Source organism: Gopherus evgoodei, chromosome 7, assembly GCF_007399415.2.
Source record: "Gopherus evgoodei ecotype Sinaloan lineage chromosome 7, rGopEvg1_v1.p, whole genome shotgun sequence".
Taxonomy (NCBI): Eukaryota; Metazoa; Chordata; order Testudines; family Testudinidae; genus Gopherus; species Gopherus evgoodei.
In genome coordinates this window covers 87,236,871-87,263,692 of record NC_044328.1, presented here as the reverse complement: position 1 = coordinate 87,263,692, position 26,822 = coordinate 87,236,871, and the positions used below count along the sequence as shown (strand labels likewise).

General features: G+C 40.0%; 2 protein-coding genes across 3 annotated transcripts in view; both read left to right on the top strand.

Moving 5' to 3' along the window:
• LOC115654695 (musculoskeletal embryonic nuclear protein 1-like) overlaps nt 1-18,777 on the top strand; it is a 97,588-nt gene extending 78,811 nt beyond the window's left edge. Inside the window, exons 7-10 of one of the 2 annotated variants that reach the window (XM_030569364.1) lie at nt 523-672; nt 5,009-5,116; nt 17,223-17,343; nt 18,435-18,777. In XM_030569364.1, coding sequence (XP_030425224.1) covers nt 523-672; nt 5,009-5,116; nt 17,223-17,343; nt 18,435-18,541 — 486 coding nt within the window. In that variant the 3' untranslated portion in view covers nt 18,542-18,777. Of the gene's footprint in view, nt 1-522; nt 673-5,008; nt 5,117-12,227; nt 12,384-17,222; nt 17,344-18,434 lie in introns of those variants that run through there. The other variant, XM_030569361.1, reaches the window with a different exon arrangement.
• Nucleotides 18,778-25,799: 7,022 nt separating this feature from the next.
• LOC115655196 (inter-alpha-trypsin inhibitor heavy chain H3-like) overlaps nt 25,800-26,822 on the top strand; it is a 60,696-nt gene continuing 59,673 nt past the window's right edge. Inside the window, 1 exon segment of the mRNA XM_030570439.1 lies at nt 25,800-26,017. Coding sequence (XP_030426299.1) covers nt 25,940-26,017 — 78 coding nt within the window. The 5' untranslated portion in view covers nt 25,800-25,939.

Below are 26,822 nucleotides of genomic sequence, written 5' to 3'. Positions count from 1 at the left end.
CAAGTCTTCAACACATGTGTGTGTAAATAATACATATAAAGTGATTATGTACATATATATCTATAAAATCCATAATCAACAATGCCATTGGGCACAGAAATGATGCACAGAATGCCCATTGTTGAATGTACTATACAGATATGATTGTACCAGTTAGAAAATTCCAGTTAAATTAGGTTTATTTAGGAAAGCATTAATTTGTTTGGAGTGCCAAAAAATATCATCCCATTGAAATGCCCTAGACTAAGCAAGACTATCCATATGTCAAGATTAAGAGCTAATAAAAAATGCCCACTAAGCAGCAGCTTTTTTCTTATTGGTGCAAGAGCAGGAAATAGGGCAGCTATGTTTCAGGAGATATATGGTATATGTTAGCTCATGTGACTGGATCTGTACAGGATTTTGCAGTATTTGGCCAAATCCCACTTAGTACAATTATTCCCTAACTCCATTCCAAGGTCTGAATACTAACACATATGCTGACCTAAAGAAAAACTGAACTGTGAATTTTCCCGTTAACAGGCATTAATGTTCTGGGTAGTGGATAACTTTCTTATGAAGAAAGGGAAGACAAAAGCTAAACTTGAAGAAAAGGAAGTGGGGCAAGATTCAAGGAACGGAAGTAAAGTCCGATACAGGAGAGCAGCATCGCATGAAGAGTCAGAGTCAGAAGTATGTAGATGCACCGCTTGCTGTACCTGAGTCAACTCCCTTCCTCTTGGCTTACAATATCTTAGATTTGATTAGTTTTGTTCTAAATTTGCCTAGAGCCCTTATACGCAAGACTCCATTGAATAAATCGGCGACTGCTAATTCACTTCTCTTATTGACCCTTTACAAAGCGGCTGATGATTTTCCTGGGGTTTCAGATGCCTCAAAAGGCTACTGCTAATTTTCAAGAGGATTGTTTTTTAGATCCTGTGGTGTCAGTTAATTCAATTAATAGTGAACTACAGCTTTAATATGGCTATCATATAAGGATATTGTATATCTAAAAATGGTGACTTCAGATTTGTTAAAACAGGCATTTCGTCTGTTATGATAAAAATTTTACACATTTAAACATAAGATCAATGTCAAGTGGTTTTGTTTGTTTGTTTTTTAAGGGTTGGTGAGGTTAAAGAGTCTACAGCAGTTTTAAAACCATATCTAGTCATTAGTGTACAGGATTATACACTACAAATAAGTGCCATGGCCGCTTCCCCATTCAGCATTGCAAATAACCTTGCATTTGACTTTAAGCAACTGTGATAGGATGAAAACATCATTCTCTCAATTCTATTCTCCTCCTTAACAGAGGAGCTTAATTAAGGTGGATCAGAAATGTTTCTTTTGATTGCTACCCACTAAAAGAACTTAACCATGATGAAAGATCATTCATCTGAAGCATACAGCTGTGTAAGAGTCATTGTTATATCTCTCTAGTTCCATTTTTCTGTGGAACATGGTACTTTCAGTAATTACACTGAAAGTAAAGGGGCCAAAAAGTCAATTTTTTAAAATTTCTTGATTTAAAGATAATCTTATTTAAAATTTTGTTAAGTATTTTGCTTTGCATAAAGACAAGAAGCTTCCTTGAGTATATGAGCACTTCTGTCACTATTGTTTAATATCAGTTTTCTACATTATCAGTAGTAACTATTCTTGTATTCAGTAAATAAAACTGCCACTGAAAGGTGGTCAGAGAACCCATCTGCCCACAACTGGAACATTTGCGGGATCCCAGTATGCAGAGCTTTCTTGAGTCAAATGACTTTTCTTTAAGATCAGATAATAGTACCTGTAGACTTTATGGGCCCATATCTCTATTAGAGATGAAGATGGCTGCAGTCTTCAATTTCTGCAAATGTGTTCATAGCAAATTGCTTTAAACTGCTCTTGGTTAGAAACACATTTGGCGCACTCTGATTTATTTCTTGCATAGAAGGTGAAGTATGAAAAAGCATTCCGATGTTTGAAAGTTACTTTCTAATTTGAGCTATTAAGCAATTAAAAAAATTAATTGCACGATTAAAAATAACACCATTTATTTAAATGGTTTTGAATGTTTTCTACATTTTCAAATAATTTCAGTTATCACACAGAGTACAATGTACAGTGCTCACTTTATATTTTATTACAAATATTTTCACAGTAAAAAACAAGTTTTTTTAATTCACTTAATACAAATACTGTAGTACAATCTCTATCGTAAAAGTTGAACTTGCAAATATAGAATTATTACAAAAAAAACTGCATTCAGAAATAAAACAGTGTAAAACTTTAGAGCCTACAAGTCCACTCAATCCTACCTCTTGTTCATCCAATCACTCAGACAAACAAGTTTGTTTACATGTGCAGGAGATAATGCTGCCCATTTCTTGTTTACAATGTCATCTGAAAGTGACAACAGTGTTTGCATGACACACTTGTAGCTGGTTTGACAAGATATTTACGTGTCAGATCCACTAAAGATTCATATATCCCTTCATGCTTCAACCACCATTCCAGAGGACATGCATCCGTGCCGATGACAGGATCTGCTTGATAATGATCCAAAGCAGTGCAGACCAGTGCATATTAATTTTCATCTGAGTTAGATACCACCAGTAGAAGATTGATTTTCTTTTTTGGTGGTGCAGTTCTGTAGTTTCTACATCAGAGTTTTGCTCTTTTAAGACTTCTGAAAACATGCTCCATACCTCATCCCTCTCAGATTTTGGAAAGCACCTTAGATTCTCAAATCTGGAATTCAGTGCTGTAGTTATCTTTAGAAATCTCATATTTGTACCTTCTTTGCGTTTTGTCAAATCTGCAGTGAAAGTGTTCTTAAAATGAACAGCATGCTGGGTCATCATCTGAAATTGCTATAACATGAAATATATGGCAGAATGTGGGTAAAACAAATAGAGCAGGAGACATACAATCCTCCCCCAAGGAATTCAGTTACAAATTGAATGTATTTTTTTAACGAGTGTCATCAGCATAGAAGCATGTCCTCTGGAATGATGGCCAAAGCATAGAATCATAGAACTGGAAGGGACCTCAAGAGGTCATCTAGTCCAGTCCCCTGCACTCAAGGCAGGACTCAGTATTATCTAGACCATCCCTGACAGGTTTTTGTCTAACCTGTGCTTAAAAATCCCCAATGATGGAGATTCCACAACTTCCCTAGGCAATTTATTCCAATGCTTAACCATTCTGACAGTTGAGAAGTTTTTCCTAATGTCCATCCTAAACTGCCCTTGCTGCAATTTAAGCCCATTGCTTGTCCTATCCTCAGAGGTTAAGAACAACAATTTTTCTCCCTGTAAGAACCTTTTATGTACTTGAAAACTGTTATCATGTCCCCTCTCAGTCTTCTCTTCTCCAGACTAAACAAACCCAGTTTTTTTCAGTCTTCCCTCATAGGTCATGTTTTCTAGATCTTTAATCATTTTTGTTGCGCTTCTCCAATTTGTCCACATCTTTCCTGAAATGTGGCACCCAGAACTGGACATAATACTCCAGTTTATTTAGTTGGGGATTGGTCCTGATTTGAGTAGGGGATTTGGACTAGATGACCCCCTGAGGTCTCTTCCAACCCTGATATTCTTATGAGTTGAGGCCTAATCAGCACAGAGCAGAGCGGAAGAATTACTTCTTGTCTTGCTTACAATACTCCTGCTAATACATCCCAGAATGATGTTTGCTTTTTTTTTTGTGCAATAGTGTTACGCTGTTAACTCATATTTAGCTTGTGATCCACTATAACCCCCAGATCCCTTTCCGCAGTACTCCTTAGTAGGCAGTCATTTCCCATTTTGTATGTGTGCAACTGATTGTTCCTTCCCAAGTGGAGAACTTTGCATTTGTCCTCATTGAATTTCATCATATTTACTTCAGGCCATTTCTCCAGTTTGTCCAGATCATTTTGAATTTTAATCCTATCTTCCAAAGCACTTGCAACCCCTCCCAGCTTGGTATCGTCTGCAAACTTTATAACTGTACTCTCTATGCCATTCTCTAAATCATTATGAAGATATTGAACAGAACCAGACCCAGAACCAATCCCTGTGAGACCCCACTCGTTATGTCCTTCCAGCATGACTGTGAGCCACTGATAACTACTCTCTGGGAACGATTTTCCAACCAGTTTTGCACCCACCTTATAGTAGCTCCTTCTAGGTTGTATTTTCCTAGTTTGTTTATGAGAAGGTCATGCGAGACAGCATCAAAAGCCTTACTAAAGTCAAGATGTACCACATCTACCACTTCCTCATCTATCTACAAGGCTTGTTACCCTGTCAAAGAAAGGGGCATACTAATGTTTAACATATCTGGCACATAAATACCTTGCAATGGCCAGCTACAAAGGTGCCATGCAAATGCTTTTTCTCACTTTCAGGTGACATTGTAAATAAGAAGCAAGCAGCATTAAGTCCCGTAAATGCAAACAAATTTTTTCCTTCAGTGATTGACTGAACAAGAAGTAGGACTATGTGGACTTGTAAGGTCTAATGTTTTATATTGTTTTCTTTTTTTGAGTGCAGTTATGTAACAAAAAAAAAATCTACATTTGTAAGTTGCACTTTCATGATAAAGAGATTGCACTTCAGTACTTGTATGAAGTGAATTGAAAAATTATATTTATCATTTTTACAGTGAACACTGCACACTCTGTGTAATAGAAATCAATATATTTAAAAATATAGAAAAACATCCAAAAATTAATAAATTTAAATAGGTATTTTATTGTTTAACAGTGTGATTAATCGAGATTAATTTTTTTGAATTAATCGTGTGAGTTAACTGCAATTAATCGACAGTTCTACTTCTAATGTAATATTTGAAGTGTCTGATAGTAGTGGCAGGTAGTGACATGAAACCTAACAAATCCAAAATTCTCCTGTTGTAATAAAGCCTCTCTTCTTAAACATTGAATAATTGGGCATTTTGCTAGAATAAGTTATTTAAAATAGATTCAAAGAAGAGAAAAAACAGAGATTGAATCTTATTTGAAACATGCTATTTATATTTCTGTTTTTAGATCCTTATTTCGGCAGATGATGAAATGGAGGAGTCAGAAGTTGAAGAGGACCTACAGAGACTGACTAACTTAAAGCCTGTTAAGAAGAAGCATCGATTTGGGCTGCCTGTATGATGCATTCCTGGCCTGTGGTATTTGCAGGTTTTGTGGCATAAGCTTCTTGGTCAGTGGATTTTCACTTTGCAACAGCATCCCTTTTTTCCTACCAACAGTTACTCAAGAACAGGTCTGTGATTAGGATGCAGGTAGTTTGAAGCATTCCAGTTCAGTTGCACTACAGAAACACTGACCAAATATGCAAGAGCATCCTTTCATCATTTATGGAAACATAGCATTGTGAGGGACCAGACATTAAAATTCTGGTCTGCATCTGACACTTCAGAGAAGACCACAGAAAAACAGTTACTCAATGTTGACTCACTTATTGTTCCTGTGGTGATGCAGTGCAAGACATTCTGGAAAAGGGCACCGGGATTGACTAAGTGGAACCACTGTGTTTTATTACTAAAACTGGTAATTGCAACATATTAATTCCTAGAGCAGAATAGTTTTATTGTTACAAGCTGTAACTTAATGTTATTTTTTTAAATACATGTTTACTTCCTAGGAGGTACCTATGGAACTAATAGGCAGAACAAAGATTTTTTTTCAAGTCTCCTCTAACCTATTTGACTATTTTATATTTAAGTTATATTTTCATACTGTTATATTTAAGGATTCTCTTTGTCAGAGAAAAGGACACTGTTCCCTTTTTTGTGTGGAAAAAGATCAAAAGATTTGCAGTGAAGTTCTCATTCGTCCTTGTCACTTGATTACGATAAGGCAAATGATGTTTTCACAAAGGGAAAAGCTTTCTTTCACTGTTGAAACCACCAAATGTCAGCTAGAAATGTAGCCCCAAGTGTGGTTTTGGCAACGTCGTTTAACAGTAGTATTTTGAAAAATGGAGATGTTCTCTACATATTTGGCAATATGCACTTTAGCAGATAAAGAAAACAAATTTTTATGATAGTTTCCTCATCTGTGAAATGAACCTCTAAGGATGACTTCATCAATATTTTGTCTCTTAAGAACTTGCAAGTCTCTGACCATACCTCTCAACTATTCCAAAGGAGGCAGAACATTCTCTCTTTATATTCCTTATATGGGATCTAGCACACGAGACACTGATCTGATTAGAGCTCTTAGCACTACTTTAATACATATAATTCTTCCTCTGGGTTGTGTTTTTACTTAAGGTTTTTTCCATTAAAATATAAATGTGTAATGCTGATCTTTAATAACAGTACTTCATTTGAAGGCTTTAAAACATATTTCCCCAGCAGACACATTCCTTTAAAAAAAAAAAAAAAAAAAAGGCTATTTGTTTCTCCCTTTCTCTGTTTGGAATAAAACTGAGAGGTACAGTGCACCTGTTACTACATCTAAGATGTCTGTGGCTTTCAGTGTGGTCTTTCCATGGTTAATGAAAACATATTTGCTGGTGTTGAACCCTTGTAGACATGTTTTCAGTGACCTCCTATTCCTTTGGATATTTCCCAAATGGTAGTTATTGTTTGGACAGCTTTCTTTGATTCAGTTAAGCCTTGTGTAGGATGAGGTGATGTGTCAAAAAGATATCAAAGATTAGAAATAAGTTGCAAATCTGGACATCAGATGTGTTCCAAGCCTTAAAAAAACCAAACAAGTTCATTGGAAGACAGCTCAGAACTTTTTAAAGATTTTTTTAAATTTTGTATATATTTAGTAGGTCTTCATGTAGTATGTTATCAATACTGCTGAAGTGGGGTCGGTAGGCCTTTGGAAATACTGTGTGCTCCCTTGCTTACCTTCACTATTCAAATATTTGTTTACTGCTTGGCTGTTGAGGTAAACAAAATGTCCTGGCGCTTCCTCCGTACACCTCAAGCTGTCCAGCTGACTAAAAGGGACATTTCACCAAACCTGACATTTGAGCTCGGTGGAGCCCCTGATCACTGTTACTGTGCCAAAACATAATAATTGCAGTAAGTTAAATGTTAATGTTTTTCTTACAGTAAATCTAGAAACTAAGGAAAACAGACACTTGCCTAATTTGAGTTTCTCTGAAGTATAAAGTAAGGAAGTGTGTCTAATCAATGTTGCCTCCCAGTTTATTAGCTTACATTTTCAGTAAATGTTTCAGCTTGTTTGATTTACACCTTGTCTTGAGTATTGTACAATCAGGCAGATTCAACCTCTCCAGTACAGTAGTTTAAGAAATTCACTTCAATGCACAGTATATCTAGTACAGCTTTGCCACCCCCTATAGGAATTAAGAACTAGTCTCCTCTGTTCACAAACTTCAGTATTTTTAATCAGGAGTTTGAGGGGATTTGCCTAGGCCTTGTTCTATTTGAGGTAATGAAATAAAACAGCTGGTGCATTCTTTATTGCACCATATTATACATACCTATCCACTTTAGTCATTAGGGATCATCTGAACAGCGCACAAATCATGAGCTTTATTTTTTTCCTTCCTGTATTCAGATTATGCAAAATATCAAAATGAGCTTCATTTCCGGTGTCAAGTTTAGTCTGCGAACCATCAAATGGCCTTAATCATGTAAAATAAGCTTCTTTTATACAGACCTCATATTTACTGTCCAAGTAAAGATGGCATAAAGCACCATAGAGCCATTTTCTTCAGATTGTTTTAAGGGTAAAAATGCTTTTTTTTTTCTTCTTCTTTTTTTTTTTTTCCCCTTAAGTGCTTCAGTACCTCTGGGTTGAGGTTTATAGGTATTGTAACAGGACTTGTGACATAGTGAAATTCTATTAGCCAAAGACTCTTGAGCATTTCACATTCCCACAATCATAACATGGAAAATGAATACCTTTTATTAAAAAGGTTGTTTGACCATTAAATTTGATATTGTCCCCTCTTTTTAATACTGGACTCTTAAAGTTCCCCCAAGTGACAGCAAGAAGTTACATTTTTGCTCATTAGTTTTTATTACCCTTTCAAAAAAGAAAAGGAAAATATTAAATTATTTCCCTGTTTGCAAAAGTCTTAACTGAAAAAATGAATTCATGCAGTAGTTACAAGTTTATACATTTTTCTTTGAAGCCCAGACATGTAACATCTAGTGCTTCACTGTGTTTTACTGTTAGATGGAGTATTTTGGCAGTACAGTTTAAGAGGAAACTATTCCCTAATGAGTTCATACGATGATTTGAAGACCTGGCAGCACATATGTGATTCTCCTCCAAATGTTAGTCTGCTGTCGCAAATCCATCCTTTAGACAACTCACAATAGGTTTAATTCAGACTGTACTTATAAAAGGTTGTCATTATTCCATAATTTGTTCAATTAAAATAGGCTTGTGTATAAATAAATAAGTCAGGGATTCTAAATGTATATGTATAGATGAGCAGAAATTAGAAATATTGAAGGTCAAGATTCACCACAACTTGTCAATCTTACAACACATGAATCCGTTATATCTGCGCTGTGACATGTTGTCATCTAATATGTGGTCTTAAAGTTCTGGCTTTAATGCATTCAGGTCCCCTTGTCTTACTTTAAGTAGTAAAATGCTGTATATTAATGTTGCTGACTAAAATGAATTTTCCCTGAAGAAAAGCTATATCACATGCTTGTTGAATTGTGAACTTAACTAAAACAATGCAAAGTGTTCCAGAGGTCTCTAACAAGTGTTTGTACAGTTTCCCACTGTACCTGGTGGGGAAAGGAATGTTCAGCCTTAGCAGTGCAGGGTTGAGTATCTTAAGGAATTTCTGCCATTGCTTGACTAACCCCAAGTCTGCAACGTTCTGTGCTTTTTGCAGCAGCAAACGGTAGAGAAAGTGAACAAATCCAGCCACATCAGGTTAAAGTAGATCTACAGCACAGCTGTGCAACCTTTTTTTAGACAATATTTAGTCTCCATTTCAATGACTGAAAATGACTACTACAGTTTTACAGAGTAAAACTACACTATCTTTAAAAAAGGGACTCTTTTTTGTAATTGGGTTTTTGTCTTTCCTGGGTATGTCTCAAATTGATCTTTGGGTTTATTTGTTCATAAATAAATTGGGAGTAGAGCCTATGTCAGCAAACAATGACAAATCTACTGCCCTCTGTTTGAACCATATTGTTTAATCAGTGGTGTTACATTAACGTTTAAGGGTATATGATGTAAGGGTACTTACATTGCATAATGATTTACAATAAAGTTTGACTTACTACAGATTTTTACATGTGTTCTGTGCTCCCTTATGTTAAAATGAATGTGCCTTCTGTTCTGGCATGCATTTTGTTATTTAGAGTTTAAGCACTGAACTTCAGATCTGCTGGTATTAGTTTTTGCTTCTGCATTGGGATTAGTTTCAGTATGTTGACACAGCTCAAGATCCATTTTCCAAGGAGAGACAAGATATGTTACATTACAAATTTTGTGCATATTTGTAAATGTCATACATATTTAAAATTTCTCTCAAAGTTGCACTTACAAGGTGCAAAGGTGGTTGTGCTGCACAGATTTTGCCTTGAGTGTATACACACAAAACATACCTGTCATGAAATAATCAAAATGAATGTTTAGGTATACTCTCTTTGAAGACTTACGTCTGGTTCTGTCCCTAAGTTGCCAGGAGCTAAAGTATCATAACAGACCTGTGGACTTTAGACAGAATTGTCAGTCACTGGTATCAGGGGAATGCCCCACCTCTTGAACTTCAATCATATTTTATTTGCCTCCACAGTGACCAGTGGTTTAGCCAGAGATTTCCGGAGGCAAATTTCAATCTCTTATTGAAAATTTCTGACTAATTTGGCTCAATTTGTCTATCTGTCCCCTTAGCTCCACTTTGGAGGCTGATGCTCTTGCAGTGGCTGATGCTCCTGCAGGCTTCAGGAAGCAAACTCGGCAAAGAATGCCAAACGATCAAAAGGAAAGAGCTCTCTCTTGCTTCATGGCTTTGTGTGTCCTGTTTAGGAGCTTCCCAGGCTGAGTGTAGTTCCCCCTCATAGCATGCTGCAAGCAGAGTCACATTGGCCCTTTTCCAATGATCAATGAAGAGCCAAGCAGGAATCAAGTAGCCAGAGGCAAGCAGATCCCCTGCCTTATCTCCATGAGGGGAGTGAAGCCACAAGGTCAGCCACTAGATGGAAGACCATACTTAAGTCCCTAGAGCTGTACCAGCAATCATGCTTCTGGTCTCTGCTGCCACCTCTGTAACATCCCTCCTAAGGATTGCCTACTGATAGCTCAGGCTGTAGCCTACAGGGAAAATACTGGTCCATGTGGGACCCCTGCCAGTGGTAGAGGCTCCTGGGGATTCCATTCTTGAACCCCAGTACTTTCTTTGAGAGATCCAGAAGGGACCTCTGTTGGAAAGACAAGATGACAACCCCAGCCTTTTTCAGGGCAAGATCACTAACCCCTTTTAAATATTTTTGGACTGATCCCAGGGCCCAATTTCACTTCTCCATATTAAGCAGGATTATGGGGACAAACAAAATTAGTTTGGTTCCTTGCTCAACTTCATGGGGTGCCTCAGGGCATATCAATGCAGCAGAAACTAAGCCATAGATCTGTGCTGATTCCTCTGAACATGCACAAACACAAAAGGGGGTGGGGGGAGAGAAATTCTTCCTTCGTAGAGAAGGAAGGCCAGCAGTCTGAATCAGAGATTCAAATAACAAATAGTTTAAAAAAAAAAATCTAACCAGATGATAGACGCTTTCAGGCAGAGTCCTTGGAGTATTGTTGAACTGTGCTTTAGAGGGCTGAAGCTGCCCTACACACGTTATAGCCAAGATGCTGCATTGGAGCAGGGGTTCTCAACCTTTTTCTTTCTGAGGCCCCCCCCCAACATGCTACAAAACCTCCACGGCCCACCTGTGCCTCAACTGATTTTCTGCATATAAAAGCCAGGGTCAGCATTAGGGGATAGAAAATGGCAATTGCTTGGGGCCCCATGCCACAGGGAGCCCCCCATGAAGCTAAGCGGCTTCAGCCCCAGGTGGTGGGGCTCAGGGTCTCGGGCTTCGGCTTTCTGCCATGGGCCTCAGTGAGTCTGATGCTGGCCCTGTTTGATGGACTCCCTGAAACCTGCTCCCAGCCCCCTAGGGGGCCCCAAACCCCTGGTTCAGAACCACTGCATTAAAGGAATGGGGGATTTCCTGTCATATAGAAGACTAGGAAAGCATCAAACTTCGGCCACACCCACCATTCTGGGGTACCACGCCCTCACATCCAGGCTGTTTTTCCCAGATGGTGCTGCAGGTTGGCGTGCGTTGCCATGACCTCCACTTCTTCTCAGCCCAGGGGTCCATGACAATAGGGACAGCAGCCCAGGTGTGAAAGAACAAGTAGGCAGTAAGAGACCTCTTAGTCTGCTATTTACTATTCTCTACCTCCTCAACATCGATTTTCTAAGGCTAAAAGCGTTCTAGTTGTGCACCAGTTCAAATTCAACCTTGTGTCACTACTGAATGTGAACATGGCTCTTTCCTGGTGGTCAGGCATTCGCCATTTCTAACGAGGAGATTTTTACCTGAAACAGTGGCCACTTTGCTATAAAGCCCTCGGCAGACAGCCATGCCTTGGCATGTGTCACCTCTGCCCTCCCTCTGGGAATGAGAACTCTCTGGCAGCATCAGCCCAGCAACAACAACATAATAAATTATAAAGTGCCTTTGGCATGGTCTACTAGCTTTCACAAGCAGTAGTAACATGGGCGAGTAGTATTGGAAGTATGGGCCCTCTCACTGCCTAAGGGCTTCTCCCTGAAAAAGAGAGTGGGGACACATCTTTCATGCCCAAGTCAGGTTTTGCTAATCAGAAAAGTAAGGTTATTTGGCATCGGACATTGTCATACTCCTAATTGTAGGTTTTATAGCACATGTTACGGTAACACTGGGAGAGTAAGAAACCAAACCCCCCTCCAAATTTGTCTGTCAGCCTTCCCATCAGAAACATTCACAAAGTCAGAAGAGTCCCTAACAAAGCATTGCCTTTTAAAGTTATAAATAGAGCCCCAGCAGGTTCCCCTGGAAGAACTATTTGTTATAGTAGAGTGTACTGAACTTCCATCCACTCAGTTTCACTACTGCAGCTGTCTCCTCTTGTCAGTTCTGAGCTTCATCCAGGCTCCAGCCAGGCAGGTCAGTAAATTCTACAAACCTCAGTCATCTCTAAGAATAAATCTTTCAAAACAGCAGCCTGTGTCAACCTGAATAATTCTGGGATCTGGTTTGGGAAAATGACCCAGCTAATGACTTCATGTTAATGGTCTATATAAGTCCAGAGAAAACCAGGCTGCTGCAGAGTGCACTCGGAGCTGATCCAAGGGAAAAACTGCCTCTAAGAGCACTAATATTGGGTGAGCACCCCAGCTATGTCACAGGTATGGAACAATATTAAATTGGCTGGTGTGTTGCGCCACATCTGACAAATATTGCACTATTTAATGATTCTTCTGGTTAAGTAGTTTGACAGTTTTTATGCTTTGTTATGTTAATGAAAATTTTCTCAAATCATTGTCTTTGCTAGTGACCGAAAAGTAACTTCTCCTATACTGGAACGACTGCAAATTAACACAAGAATGTAAACTATACTTTTTAGCTTTAATCACATTTGTTGAAAAGGAAAGATTTTTTTTCCATCTAGATTGTGCAGATATAGTGATAGATTTAAATGTAAAGGTGATTCCTGTTATACTTTTAGGCTAATCCCAAAGGCTATAGAATGTGTAAATGTGGGATTTTAGTTTATAGGTTTAACTTTTTTGTTTCTTGCTCTATGTCCTTGAGGAGATTTCCTTGAAGTGTACTGTCCCCTATGTAAAATGAGGCTTCATTATAACAAAATACAGAAAAGCAATGAGTATGAGGGACTACAAGTTCTAGACATAAAGATAAAATAGATGTTTAAGACCCAAAGTACTCAGTTAACTTCAAATGTACCATGTAACCAATAGGTTAAAATCGTTCTCCGACTCTATGCATTTTAAAGTATGTCTAAGAGTGGCTCAATTTCAGGATTGCTCTGAATGTATAAAGAACCCAAAGAATGTATACTTGCATACAGTTTTCCTAATGGACAGTATTTTGTGACAGAGCTGAGATGGTAAGAAAGCTTTATAGGAGCAATACTGCAAGGCTAGAGAAAAGAATCCTAAGAAGCATTAGGAAAGAATTCAGTTCTGCTTATTCTCTTTATTCCAAGTGAAACAGACTTGAAGGCAATGTTGCAGATTTTGTAAACTAACACTTTGTGCTATTGACAATTGGAGATAAACCAAGGCTGGATTATTTTGCCTACTAACAATAGTTTCTGGCTTAGATCCTGTCACTTGTGACTGGCAAGCAATTGAAAATAGTTCTACTTTTTGCCAGTCACAATAATACCCAGAGTGCCAGCAGGCTGAAGCTTCTTTTCTTAGGCTGTCTTCACTGCCACATGGTAAAAACTACAAGTGCCTTCCTACACTAGGGTTTTACAGTGGGATAGCTAATGCACATTCATTACCCTGCTATCAACACACACCATTTTTGGCAGTAAAGACAAAGCCTTAGAGTTAGTGATTTCTGCCATGGTAAGTTAGGAAATCTTGATGCCTGGCACTTAAGATTTAAGAAGGGATTCCGCAGGTGTCACGCTCATTCTGTTCATGAAACCAGTTTTCCCCTGTTCTGGTTTAGAACCTGCACCCACACTAAAAGGCCATGTATTGCTCTCTTCATTGTCCAGTTGTGGGGCTGTGAGGTATATAAATAATTCACACTGCATGACAAATACCAATACAGACATACACAAAACCTGTGCCTACAGTAGATACTTAGCCTATCTCTTGAATAATCAGTTAATAAATGGCACTAACCACTTGCTGAGAAACACTGTTAAAAGGATTTCTTCTTTTAGGTTTTATGCCTTTTGCTTTCATTGGCTGGCTATATAACACTTTCCCCAGAGGCCTTGAGGACATTTTGGTTCCCACAGTAAATTTAAGTGACATTAAATGCAAGCTATGCTGAGGCATTCTTCTATGTTTGTAGCCAAGAGAGAACATGCAAGAGTCTCCAGTACAACCAACTTTCCCACTGCCAAAAGTCATGAGGGTGGATGCTGCTTGGAACAGACTATTGAAATCATTCTCACACTTGCGGTCAAGAGAATCCATTCCCCTGAATTACATGGTCTCTCTTTTTTGTCCCCAATCTCTAGAAATTCATCCATTGTCCCCCTTCCAACAAGATAAGTTCTCTGTAGTCAGTCAGCAATGACTAACTAAAGTTAAAATAAGGAAAGAGGATCTAGCTACAGTGTGTTAGGCTTTTGGTGGTCAAATAATACACAACTACTCTTAAATCAAACACTTTGGCTATTGTTTTTAGTTCTTCAGTTGCTTCTCTTGTGAGGATGGGGTTGGACTAATCGAATTGCATGCCTGTATGTTAGTTACCACTGTGCACTTCATGCCAGAAAGGAGTGGTGGCATCATGTTTGTTATCCTTGAAATAGCACCCTGAAGGCAAGACTTTCAGGAATGATGTGTATAACCGACTGACACTGACCAATGTTGTGTCATTCCTACAACTTCCTTTTTTGATGGTGATGCATTCAGGTATTACCATGCTCATTGGCTGGAAGAAGTCTAGGTAGACAAATCAGAACTGTACAACATACAGTACTTGCAAAAATATGGTAAATGGCAACCCTCAGTTACTCCTGTTTCTGCTGTAGGACTTGAGATTTTATTCATCATTTATTTATTCCAGATTTTGAATTAAGACACTTAAATATGTTCAGAATCTGTAGCCAATACCACTGATTGCTTGGTTTGCACTACTAAATTATACAAACTTTCTGGTCAGGCAAAAGAAGAGATTAGATGGGAGAAAAAGATCTTTTAGTTACCAAAAGACTACTAATCTTATGGACAAATATTTAACCTGGATCAATGAAGTCCAACCAGAAATTTTCTCCAAAATATTATTGATTCACAAGTCAGTAGAAAGATGCATAAAACACATTCTAGAGAAATAAATAATGAACACTTAGAAAGTTTAGACTCAGGGTATGTCTTCATATCTCAAACTCTTACTTTGGTGCTGCCCCTAATCTCCACACGCAGAAACCTCTGACCCATGTTTCAGTGGTGCTTTCAACCAGAGTAGGTGCCCCATCTTGGACTGCAGGTCAAAGCCCCAGTGAGGCTTTTTCTTGGGTTGATAAGCTACCCACTTTACAGTGAAGACGCAGGCTAAGGGCACATCTACACTTACTTCAGGAGCAATCGATCCAGCAGGGGTTGATTTGTCATGTCTAGTGAAGACATGATAAATCAACTGCTGAGCACTCTCCCGTCAACTCTGGTACACCACGAGAGCGAGAGGTGCAGGCGGAGTCAATGGGGGAGCATCAGCAGTCGACCTTCCACAGTGAAGACAGCACGGTAAGTAGATCTAAGTATGTTGGCTTCAGCTGTGTTATTCATGTAGCTGAAGTTGTGTAACTTAGATCGATTACCCCCCCATGTAGACCAGGCCTAAATCACTGGAGTGCTTGGTAGCCTTCCAATATCTTCCCACAATTCCCCCCATGTGCCCAGAAGGACAGAAAAGTTCTCCCAGAATTTACTGGGAAAGAATCATAGAGCAGCTCAGTTTACTGCGGTGCTAAGAGCCATGTGAGATGACTCTGTGTCATAACTATAAAGGGAAGGGAACAGCCCTCCTGTGTACAATACTATAAAATCCCTCATGGCCAGAGACACCAAAATGCTTTTACCCATAAAGAGTTAAGAAGCTCAGGTAACCTGGCTGACACCTGACCCAAAGGACCAATAAGGGGACAAGATACTTTCAAATCTTGGTGGGGGGAAGGCTTTTGTTTGTGCTCTTTGTTTTGGGGGGTGGTTCACTCTTGGGATTAAGAGGGACAGGACATCAATCCATGCTCTCCAAATCTTTCTGAACAAGTCTCTCATATTTCAAACTTGTGAGTAACAGCCAGGGAAGGCATGTTAGTCTTATTTTTGTTTTCTCAACTTGTAAATGTTCCTTTTTGCTAAGAGGATTTACCTCTGTTTGCTGTAACTTAGAACCTAAGGCTAGAGGGCTATATGAATCTGATTACCCTGTAAAGTTATTTCCCATCCCGATTTTACAGAGATGATTTTTATCTTTCTTTCTTTAATTAAAAGCTGTCTTTTTAAGAACCTGATTGATTTTTCCTTGTTTTAAGATCCAATCCCCTTGGATCTGGACTCACCAGGAATTGGTGGGGAAAAGGAGGGGAATGGTTAAATTCTTCTTGTGGTAAGATCCAAGGGATTGGATCAGTGTTCACCAGGAACTTGGTGAAGAAGTCTCTCAAGACTATCCAGGGAAGGGAGTTAGTATTTGGCAGTGGTGGCAGCAAAACCAGATCTAAGCTGGTAGTTAAGCTTAGAGGTCCCAACATCTGTACCCTAAAGTTCAAAGTGGGGAAGGAATCTTGACACCCTGGAAGTCCTAGCAACACACCTGGGTAAGTGCAGCATCAGTGTAACGACACTAACTCAGTTTACAGGATGGCTGCTCACACCTGCTCTAGACTAAATTGGGTGCTCAGACCCAGGTGCTGATCAGCTGAGTTAACTCTGCAGTGAAAAGTCTGATGCCTAGGTCAGATTTTACCACAATGGTTCTAACCATTCCAACTTTGTCAGTTGGTATGCTGACACTCCTGGGCATCTTTCCCTCAGCATAATAGTTTAATGGACATGTCTTCATATTTGTAAGTCGAGATCTAGATTCCTCTCTTTCTTCTCTTCTTTACTTCTCAAACCTAGACTCAGGTTCCTTAACTACCAGTTTGGTCTTTAGGCACAAGGCAAAGTTTGGTAGATATGATGATAAACCACTTCCACTCTGTCTTTCAAAAGTTACATCATCTCAAGATAATCATAACATAACAATGGTTCTCAGGTTACTAGGGCAAGTGTTTTCAACATCTAGTTCAGGAAGATGAATGTTTGGTAGCACATTTTTTTCTTCTTTGCCATCTGTGTGCAATATAGCTGCCTACTGTTATCTATATGTGCTGTACAAGGACCTGATCATTTGTGTGTACAATATAGCGTAGGTGTACATGGAATATAGAGTATGTGTTAGATAACAGTTCTATATGTTTCATCTTTGTCTCTTATATGTTCTGTAACTTGAAATACTGACATCTCCCCATCTGTTAATATTTTTAGGCAGCCCCCGTGAAAAAGAAGCGTCCTCCAGTGAAGGAGGAAGATCTCAAAGGGGCTAGAGGAAAGCTCTCCACCAACCAGCAGATTAAATCCAAAACCTACCAAGTCATGAAGCAATGTGGTAAATTGCTTATCTGTTTACAATACTACAAATGCTAAAGCAATCTTCAAAGTAAAACTTGAATTTAACTGATAATCCCAGCTGAAGTGCAAGTTCTCTAAAGAATAGCCAACTAGTTTCATTCGGGCAACCTCCATTTGCGTACAACAGAAAGAAATTTTTCTAATAATAAATGGAGCTTATTCATGTTTCCAAGGAGTACAGTATATGCATTAAGGCACATAAATGTAAAACTGGCAGAACCCTCTGCTGAAATGCAGGCGCGATAATGCTCATATATTTTGCCCTGGTTGTGTAGATCGACTGAGAGGAAGGGCAGGAAATGGTCTGCTTCCCACCCTTCTTCCACCAATTAGGTTTTCACTAGCTGGAGCTCATAAGGTGAAAGGCTCTGCAGCAAAGTGAGCCTCTGCCTCCAGACAATACTGACTGAGCATTACAGGCTGTGCAGTACTGCCATGGATTTGACTTCTGGAACATGGGCTAAACCACGTTCTTACTCCCTAATTAATGTCAATGTGTCTTCCTTGAATAAGCAGTGAATTTAAAAATGAGTCAGGGATAGAGCATTTGATCCTATGTTGGGAGATGCCTGGGATGTCAGGGGAATATATATTAGCTGTGCTTGGACTAAAGGACATAGAGAGAAAGAAGAGAAATATCTTATTGAAATCTCTCACCTGGTGCTCATGGTTTGTCATGAGGAAAGATGGGGTTTAAATTTGAAATCCCATACTCTGAATTTAAAACTCTGTTTTGAAAGCTTCAAATGTAGCTACAGGGTTTCTTTCCTCAGAGGGATAAGTTAAAGATACTGGCCAAGAGGTCTGGCAATTGGACTAAACTGCCTTTGGGAGTCTACAACATTATTCAGAACAATAGTACTATTGTATAGTGTTGAGCAATGCAACTGTGTGTGCTGCAAACCCACACATTTTGTACCACTGAGTACACTTGACAAGTCCTGAATTTCCATGCATTTGAATGGGGTGATGTATTTCATCACAGAAAAAGTATATGTTCCAGCAGCACAGCTATTATTGGCGTAAACCTTTTTCACTGATTGACTCCTTTTGTTCTTCATTTTCAAGAACAAGAGGGCTCTGTGGCACCTTCCATATTCAGTCAAGATCGGACAGGAGGGGAAACAGCCTTTGAGAAGCCTAAAGGAGAGCCACCGAAGAGCATCTTTGGCTGATAACCAAGTTTAACCTGTGTGACAAAGATTCCTAATGGAACACTTAATCCCAAATTGCTGTCGCTTATACTAAACTTATTGCTGCACTAGTAAATCAACTTAATTCTTTCAAATTAGTCATTAATTAAGAGGACTCATTTTGTAGGCTACAACTTCCTTTTCAGGGGCAGCTCCAGGCCCCAGCACGCCAAGCATGTGCTTGGGGCAGCATGCCGCGGGAGGTCCACTGAAGCCACGGGACCAGCGGACCTCCCGCAGGCAAGCTGCCGAACGCAGCCTGCCTGCCATGCTTAGAAATGCCTAGAGCCACCCCTGTTCCTTTTATAAGTTTAAGTATTTTCTTTCTTTATTGTACATGCTGTAATGGTTTCAGTAAGAACCTAGTCACTGGACACAGGCTAGCATAGTAATGACCAATTTCTACTTAAATGACATATGTGGTTTTTTTTTTAAGACTTATGTTCCAGACCTGTGATCTAGTTAAATTTTCGATATAATCTTAAGTGCAAAACAAGTAAAATAAACGAGTGATATGGATTTGATTTCAATACAATCCCTTCTAACTGTAAATGTTTTTATACTATTGCTATTTTCACAGTTGACCATGTAATTTTGCAAAAACATGATAAAAGACTTCATTTTTATCTGTAGTTTTTTCCTGGTATTTTCCTGTACTTCTGCTTGCCACACCGTACTTCAGGATTATGGTGAGTAGGATGGGTTATTTACTGCTAACAAGTGAGATGAAACCATGTCGAATTGAATACCACACATCCACAACTCTAGACAGCTTTGTGCAGAGCATCAGGGTCAATTTGTACAGAGCTGAATCAAATTGAAAGGATTGGATGGGGATGCAAGAGAGGGAAGGATCATTCAGTGGTTGGAGTGTGAGCATAGAACCTTAGACATCCAGGTTAAATTCTTTGCTCTGCCACCAACTTCCTATGTGACATTGGGAAAGTCACACTCTGCCTGTGGTTCCGTTCACTCCCATTTGTAAAATAGGCATAATAGCACTGCCCTACTTCACTGGGTGGGATAAGGATAGATACATTAAAAGCTAGGAAGTGCTTATACACAACAGTGATGAGGGCTACACAGTACCTAAGTTAGAGGCTTTATGGATTTTAGAACTATTTAAAAACTATTGAGACAATTACATTAAGTTCCATCCAGCATTACAAAACAGTGCACTGAAAATGTGACTTATACCAACACGGCTGTCAAGCTGTGACACCTGAAAAGATATTTTAAAAAGAATGAGTGCTGTTTTAACTCATATTGCAACACCTCTATAAACTGATCTAGAATAAGTCTCCTTCCCTATATGTGCAACTTGTCTGCACCAAACATCTTTCAGAATGGCACAGCTATTGCTACTCAGATGCATTGTGACATGCACACAATGGACAGCAGGTGTTCTCAAAGCAGATAAGCCACATTTAAAGTCAAAAGTTCTTATTCTAGGAATACTAGAATAATACATTACATGCTACTGTGCTATATCTTCAAATTCAGGGGAATTAGTTTGGCTAAAATAAGAGTTTGACATAACTTTGAACCAAACCAAGTTTTTCTAAGGCTCAGAATATTCAATACATTTTTTCTAGCCTTTATTTTTCACTTCTATAAAACTGCATTGGTTAGCTTTTGATTCCAGCCAGATTGAAGGAGCCAAAATGGCTTGAGGTTTTCCTCTGGGTATTTCCAGCCTGACTAGAATAAAAAAAAAAATCTATCTACGGAACTTGTTCATGCGAGGAAATTTCCAGATCATTTAACCTTGTGAGATTCCCACATTCTTTTTTCTAAAAAGGATTTTACTTCATCTTCTATGAAATATAAAACTTGCCTGTTGAACTGTCCATTCAGATGACAAACACTGATGGGGGATTTTTATTACATGCATGGGCTTTTCTAAAGAGAATTTCCATGATTTCAAGTAGATGAATGAAGACATGGAGAGAACTGCTGACAGGGCGTTATCTCAGAAAGCACCTTTCCTTAATTTTATGATTCAGGAACTTTTTGTAAGTTCATCTCCCCCCCTCAACATCTGAAAACTAGGGAGAATTCTGAGGATACTTAGGGCAAGGCTACACTACAATGCTACATCAGCACAGCTGCCCTTCTGTAGTGTGTCTGCTGAAGACACACTATGCTGATGGGAGAGTGTCTCCTTCCAATATAGCACCTGGGTGGACAGTGCAAAACTTGTGTTGCTTGAGGTGGGAGTTGGCTTTTTCACACCCCTGAGTGACATAAGTTATATCGACTTAGGCTATAGTGTTTTAAAAGAGGAGAACAGTGTTTTAATTTGACTGCTTTCCTGTGTGGGGATCATGAGAGATGGAATTGCTGCAGGTCACAACTCAAGTTATCCAGTTTCCTTCATTAATAATGTTAAGAAGCTGGTGAATTGTTAGGCTCTTTTCTTACTCTTTATAAAAACTAAACAAATACTTCCTGATGGATCCTGCAGAAAAGCCCAAGATGGCTCTAACTAGGTATTTAGAAAGTGGCCCAGAGCCTACATATGACTTTAGAGAAACTTCCATGCACATGAACCTCTTAATCATTTTCTCTTTTTATCCTCTCATATAATATGAAGCCAAGGAGTCACCAGGTGAAACGAAAGCAATTAACTGAAAACAAATGTAAGTTAATACTGTAGTACTTCATGTTGTTACAGTCAACCTGTGCAATTCACTGCTCCACTCAGCCAAATTTTATAGCAAGATTTTAAAACAAAGAACTGGAATGGTTAACAATTAAGAATACTATTGCCAGCTAGAAACACCACTGAGTATGATAACTATACTTCCTGGTATATGACTGCTGAAGGGTTTAAGAAGAAATGTCCACTCCCGCATACAGTACAACTTTGTACAAATGGTTAGGTACATTTACAGGGAGTTTGATGCCTTTTTAAATTGAAGATAAAACCTATCAAATGGAAATTGTGGGATTTTTTTGCTTTAGACGTTTTAACCATGGTAGAATCAACATGCACTGTACTTGTCTCGCCCTCAAAAAACCGAAGGACAAAGTGTTCCCTTTAACTTGGCGCTGCGTGGACATGGTGGTGAGCATGCTCTCCCCCTATGGCTATGCCAGTGCACTCTGCAACACACCACCTTTTCCAATGGGCCAAATTCTCCCTAGGAAATAGGGGAAACTATCAAACTTCTTGTCCTTTGTTTCCAGAGATAAGAAATGAAGCTGACTCGCTACTGAGCTCTGCCAAAACATCTGGTAAAAATGACCATTCAATGGCAGTCTTTCAGTAGCAGTACAGCTCTCTTATCCAAGCTGAGCATTCTAACCAATTAATTACCCGAACCACTCAATCTGGCCTTATAAAGAAATGGTACTACCATGGAATTACTGTGACGGAGACAGAGATAGTACAGATCATATACACCTGATATACTGCAAAATACCCCATATCAGTTCTTTGGCTTTCTGTCTAGGGTACCAGATGCTCTTCGGTGTATCTGTTAGACACTGGAAAAGCAGATGAAAGTAGTACTGTGCAGTGGCACCCAGGTCATACCCAGTGATCATAAAGGAGGAACAAGCAATATGAGATAACCAGATGACTGCAAGCTAGTTGACAGGTGGCAAAGGAGCAAGAAGCATTCATAGAAAGCCAGATAACATACAGGAAATATAGGCACCAGGCAGATCTAGATGCCAACAAAGAAAGGGGGCATGGAAGAGACTTTGGAGGCTGCTTAGACCCCTGAGATTACAGAATGAGGCCAAAGTACATGCCATCCACTTCTGGCTACCTCTCTTAAGGAGGTGTACATGATAAATAACTTTAGCCAGGCTAGCCAGAAACTTCCAGTGTCTGGAAGGTATGATGGGTTGGATGCTAATCAGCTGTTAAAATTATTTGTAAAACAGGTAAGATGCAGCATGTGGCATCCTACTGTAACAATTGGGTCAGGATTCTAGCTGAGTACTGTGCATTAGCATGAGGTACCATCATAAACAGATGGTTAAGGGTTAATACCTCTTTTACCAGTAAAGGGTTAAAAAGTTCACCTAGCCTAGCTAACACCTGACCAGAGGAACCAATGGGGGAACAAGATGTTTCAAAAGGAAGGAGGGAAGTTTTTCCTTTGTTTAGAGTTTGTTTCAGCCAGAGTGGAAAAGATCAAGGAACCAGCCTCTTATCAGAGTAGTAAGTTTTAGAAAGGAATAAATAGGTTTATATTTATTTCTTTGTAACCTGTCTTATGCAATTAGAGGTAGAATCAAATTGAGTATTTGGGTATTTTTTTCTGTAACTAAATTTGTGCCCAGGGGAACATCCTCTGTGTTTTGAATCTGTTGTCTGTGGGAGTAGCTGGTATGCTAATCTCTCCCAAAGTGTTTTCTTTTACCTTTCTTTTCTTTAATTAAAAGCCTTTTTCTTAATACCTGATTGATTTTTCCTTGTTTTTAGATCCAAGGGGATTGAATCTGGACTCACCAGGGATTGGTGGGGGAAAGGAGGGAGGATGGTTAATTTCTCCCTGTTTTAAGGTACAAGGAGTTTGAATCTGTGTTCACCAGGGAATTGGTGAAATCCCTCAATACTACCGAGGGAAAAAAGTAGTGCTTGGGGGATGGTGGCAGCAATACCAAATCTAAGCTGGTAATTTAAGCTTAGAAGTGTCCATGCGGGTCCCCACATCTGTACCCTAAAGTTCAGAGTGGGGAAGGAACCTTGACAGGTGCTCATGACAGAAGACTGGGGGATACCCATGGGAGAAGATGATAGCCCCAGGACAGCAGAAGTCTGGATCAGAGGTCAGACACTATGTTTAATAAAGAACTCCTTACTAGGCCTTGCCTGATTCTTCACCACTGATGAAATAATGCCCATTTCTTATCAAATTTAAAATGGGTATGAGAGAATAAATATGTTCTGCACCTCTATTAAAACAATCCTAATAATGGAAGAGAGTAAAGTAATCCTACAACTATATTCATATGAAAATATAATCATGACTGCCTCGTTGTCCGGCTATACCAGAACTACTACAGGATGTGGTTTAATCAGGCCACAACTTTATTAGAAGTCTGGGACTACCTCACAGATAAGTGTACAGTGCAGGTAAACCCCATGATCATTTCAATATCTACTTAGAGGCTTCTGCTTTTTCCATCCTGGTACCCAGCCAACCTGCTGCTGGGGCCTTGCCATCCCCCTCTTGAAGGAGGATTAAGGTGGGCTGTCAAGAAAAGAGGGATTGGCTGCTTGCTGTGCCAATCATAGAAGCCCCAAACTCCTCTGTTCCGCTTCTTTAACAAACACCACCTTAACTCCTTCTCTAAGCCATTTATCTGGGCATTGTATCCGTTTCCTAGCAAGTACTTGCGCTGGACATCAGCCACAAGGAGGTGCAAGCAATTGGCTTGACTGCCTCTTCCTCAACCCAACAGAGTTCCCAGACATCTCCTAATACCTCCTTTAATGTCTGCCAAAAATGTGTCTGCAGCCAAGTCTGACAGGTGAATCCATTCCTCCCAAAATAACTCTGGTGCCCCATTTGCTAGGTCAGGATGCAAACTTACTGACCTTCCTATGACCCCCATGAATTTGGCCTCCTCTCTATGCACATATCTCCTAGCCTTGTCCATCTGGGGCAGAGGGGAGGGGCTTCACAGCTCCCCTCCAGGCCATTCATTGCAATGTATCTGACCATACAATTTTCACTCCTGGAATAAGTTCCAAGATTGACCTCAAGTGCCTCTTAGCTCTGAGCATTGAGTCCATCTCTTTGCAAATTCCCAAATCATTTTCCCCAAGATGCGCCACAATTATATCAGGTGCCTGCTGATGTACAGCAGAGGCATCAGCTGGTCCCATAACATGCTCCCCTTTCTGTGCCAACTCAGGACTGCTTCACTGATCCCCAGCTGTGAACCCTTGGGCAACTAGGATGCCTGCCTATGTGCCCAATAAACAATATTGTGCCCGCAGACCCATACTATTGTCTGCATAGCCCTTCTTCCCACCTTTGGAATGAAAATACAACAGATTAACACTGGCTTCCACATACGTTCTGTAGGTTTCCAAACGCCAACGTGCAATTGCCTCAGCCCTCATACCCAGCTGTGCTGCTGCTGTTGCCACCTGAATCCTGAATGAGTTGAAACCAAATTCCTTGGCTGGCAGCCCCAAACTCATCAAGCCCCGTCTCAATAGCATAACAAACTGGTATGTTGTGAGGGGACTTCCGTCACCATCCCTCCCCAGTCATGTACCACTTATGCCCTCAAAGCCTCCATGGGGCAGACACCAGTCTCACATTGCTCCCCTAGGATGATGGAGTCACCTTGGCCTCCTTGATCAGTCTTTGACTTTTGCAAGTGTTGTATCACTGCTTGCCCCACCAGTGTACATCCCACAGTTCCAAAGACCTTCCAGTGGAGTCCCTACAGGACTCAGGTACTAGCTCGCTGAGCCTGAAAGTGCCAAAAAATGCTGCCCTGAACAAGGCCACCTCCTATCCACTATGACATCTGTTTCCCAGCACCTGCACCAGACCCTTAAGCATGTTAACTGTAATGGGACAACACGTATCCTCCCTCAGGCCATTGGTTCACGATGACCCCACCAAAGAAACCATCAAACTGAGAAGCTGCTGCAAGGATCTGGGTAACTGTTTAATCTACTGACAAACATAATGGCCGATGGTCAATTGGAGATTGTTGACACCATTTGAGGGGTTGGTAATCCACAGTTCCAGCGCTGCCAACAGCTGGAAAAACGTGAAACCCCCACAGCCCGATTGCTCCATGGAGGAAAGGAGCTATGTTCCCTCCTTTCCCCCATCTCCCTATGATAGGTGCTGGAACTAGGAGTCACACCCCCTGGCTTGAACTGGTTTCCATGATATACAGGGTCTACAGTTTGGTTCAATGGCTCTCAGCACCCCCACTGTACAAATTGTTCCAGCCCCCTGTCCCTATACAGTACTTGGTGATCGAACCTGGTGCTAAGCTGTCTTGCTAACTGACCCTTTCTGCTGCTGCTCTCCTGTCTCTCCCTCTCCAGATGCAGGGTTTAGGGGGGGTTCCCCTCCATTTCTCCCTCTCACCCTATGTGATGCCATGCCAACTGGCCTAGTCTGGGGAAAACAGGTTTCTTCCACACTCTGACCACTTCTGTATTTGCTGCAGCATCTGCCTTTGTCTCACCCCTCCCGCCCTCAAGTTATATAGCCTTTCCCCCACTTAGGGAGTGGCTGTCACTTCAGGTAAATAACTTTTTCCGGCCATTGTTAGTTTGAATTTGCTGATTTCCTATTTAACTAGATGTAAACATCAAACCTACTGTGAGGTTACTAAGGTGGGGTATTTGGTTTTTCTGAGCTGGAACTTTAGTTTTTCAATATGGATAGTGTCTTGTTTTATGCTTTGTTGGCATCTATTGCAACTACTACAAATGCTGAATTGGGGAACATCATCAAGGTAGGTAACTTTTATTTTAAAGTCAGGTCAATTGTTTATGTGGGATGGAACTACTGTAGTTGACAATGTATATTCTTGAAGAAAGATTTATGCTGTATGAAAATTACTGAGTGTCAGAGTTCAAGAAGCAGCCACCTAGTCTGACCTCCTGCACATTGCAGGCCACTAAACCTCACTCAGTTAGCCCTGTATTGAGCCCAATAACCTGGATTAGAATAAAGTATTAAAGCCTTCCCGAGACTCAATTACCGTGGACAGAAAATAGGAATGATTTGTAGTGCACCAATACCCAAAGCCCCTGCAATAGCAGGCAATTGATTTAATGAGCTATACCCAGATAACCCTAGCAAACAACCTGCACCTCATACTGCAGGAGGCCAAAAACAATACCCCTAAACAAACCTTACTAAAGTCAAGCTATCCCACATCTACTGCTTCCCCCCATCCACAAGGCTTGTTACCCTGTCAAAGAAAGCTATCAGGTTGGTTTGACATGATCTGTTCTTGACAAATCCACGTTGACTGTTATTTATCACCATATTATCTTCTAGCTGTTTGCAAATTGATTATTTGCTCCATTATCTTTCCGGGTACAGAAGTTAAGCTGACTGGTCTGTAATTCCCCAGGTTGTTTTTATAGATGTGCACTATATTTGCCCTTTTCCAGTCTTCTGGAATATCTCCAGTCTTCCATGACTTTTCAAAGATAATTGCTAATGGCTCAGCTATCTCCTCAGTCAGCTCCTTGAGTATTCTAGGATGCATTTCATCAGGCCCCGGTGATTTGAAGACATCTAACTTGTCT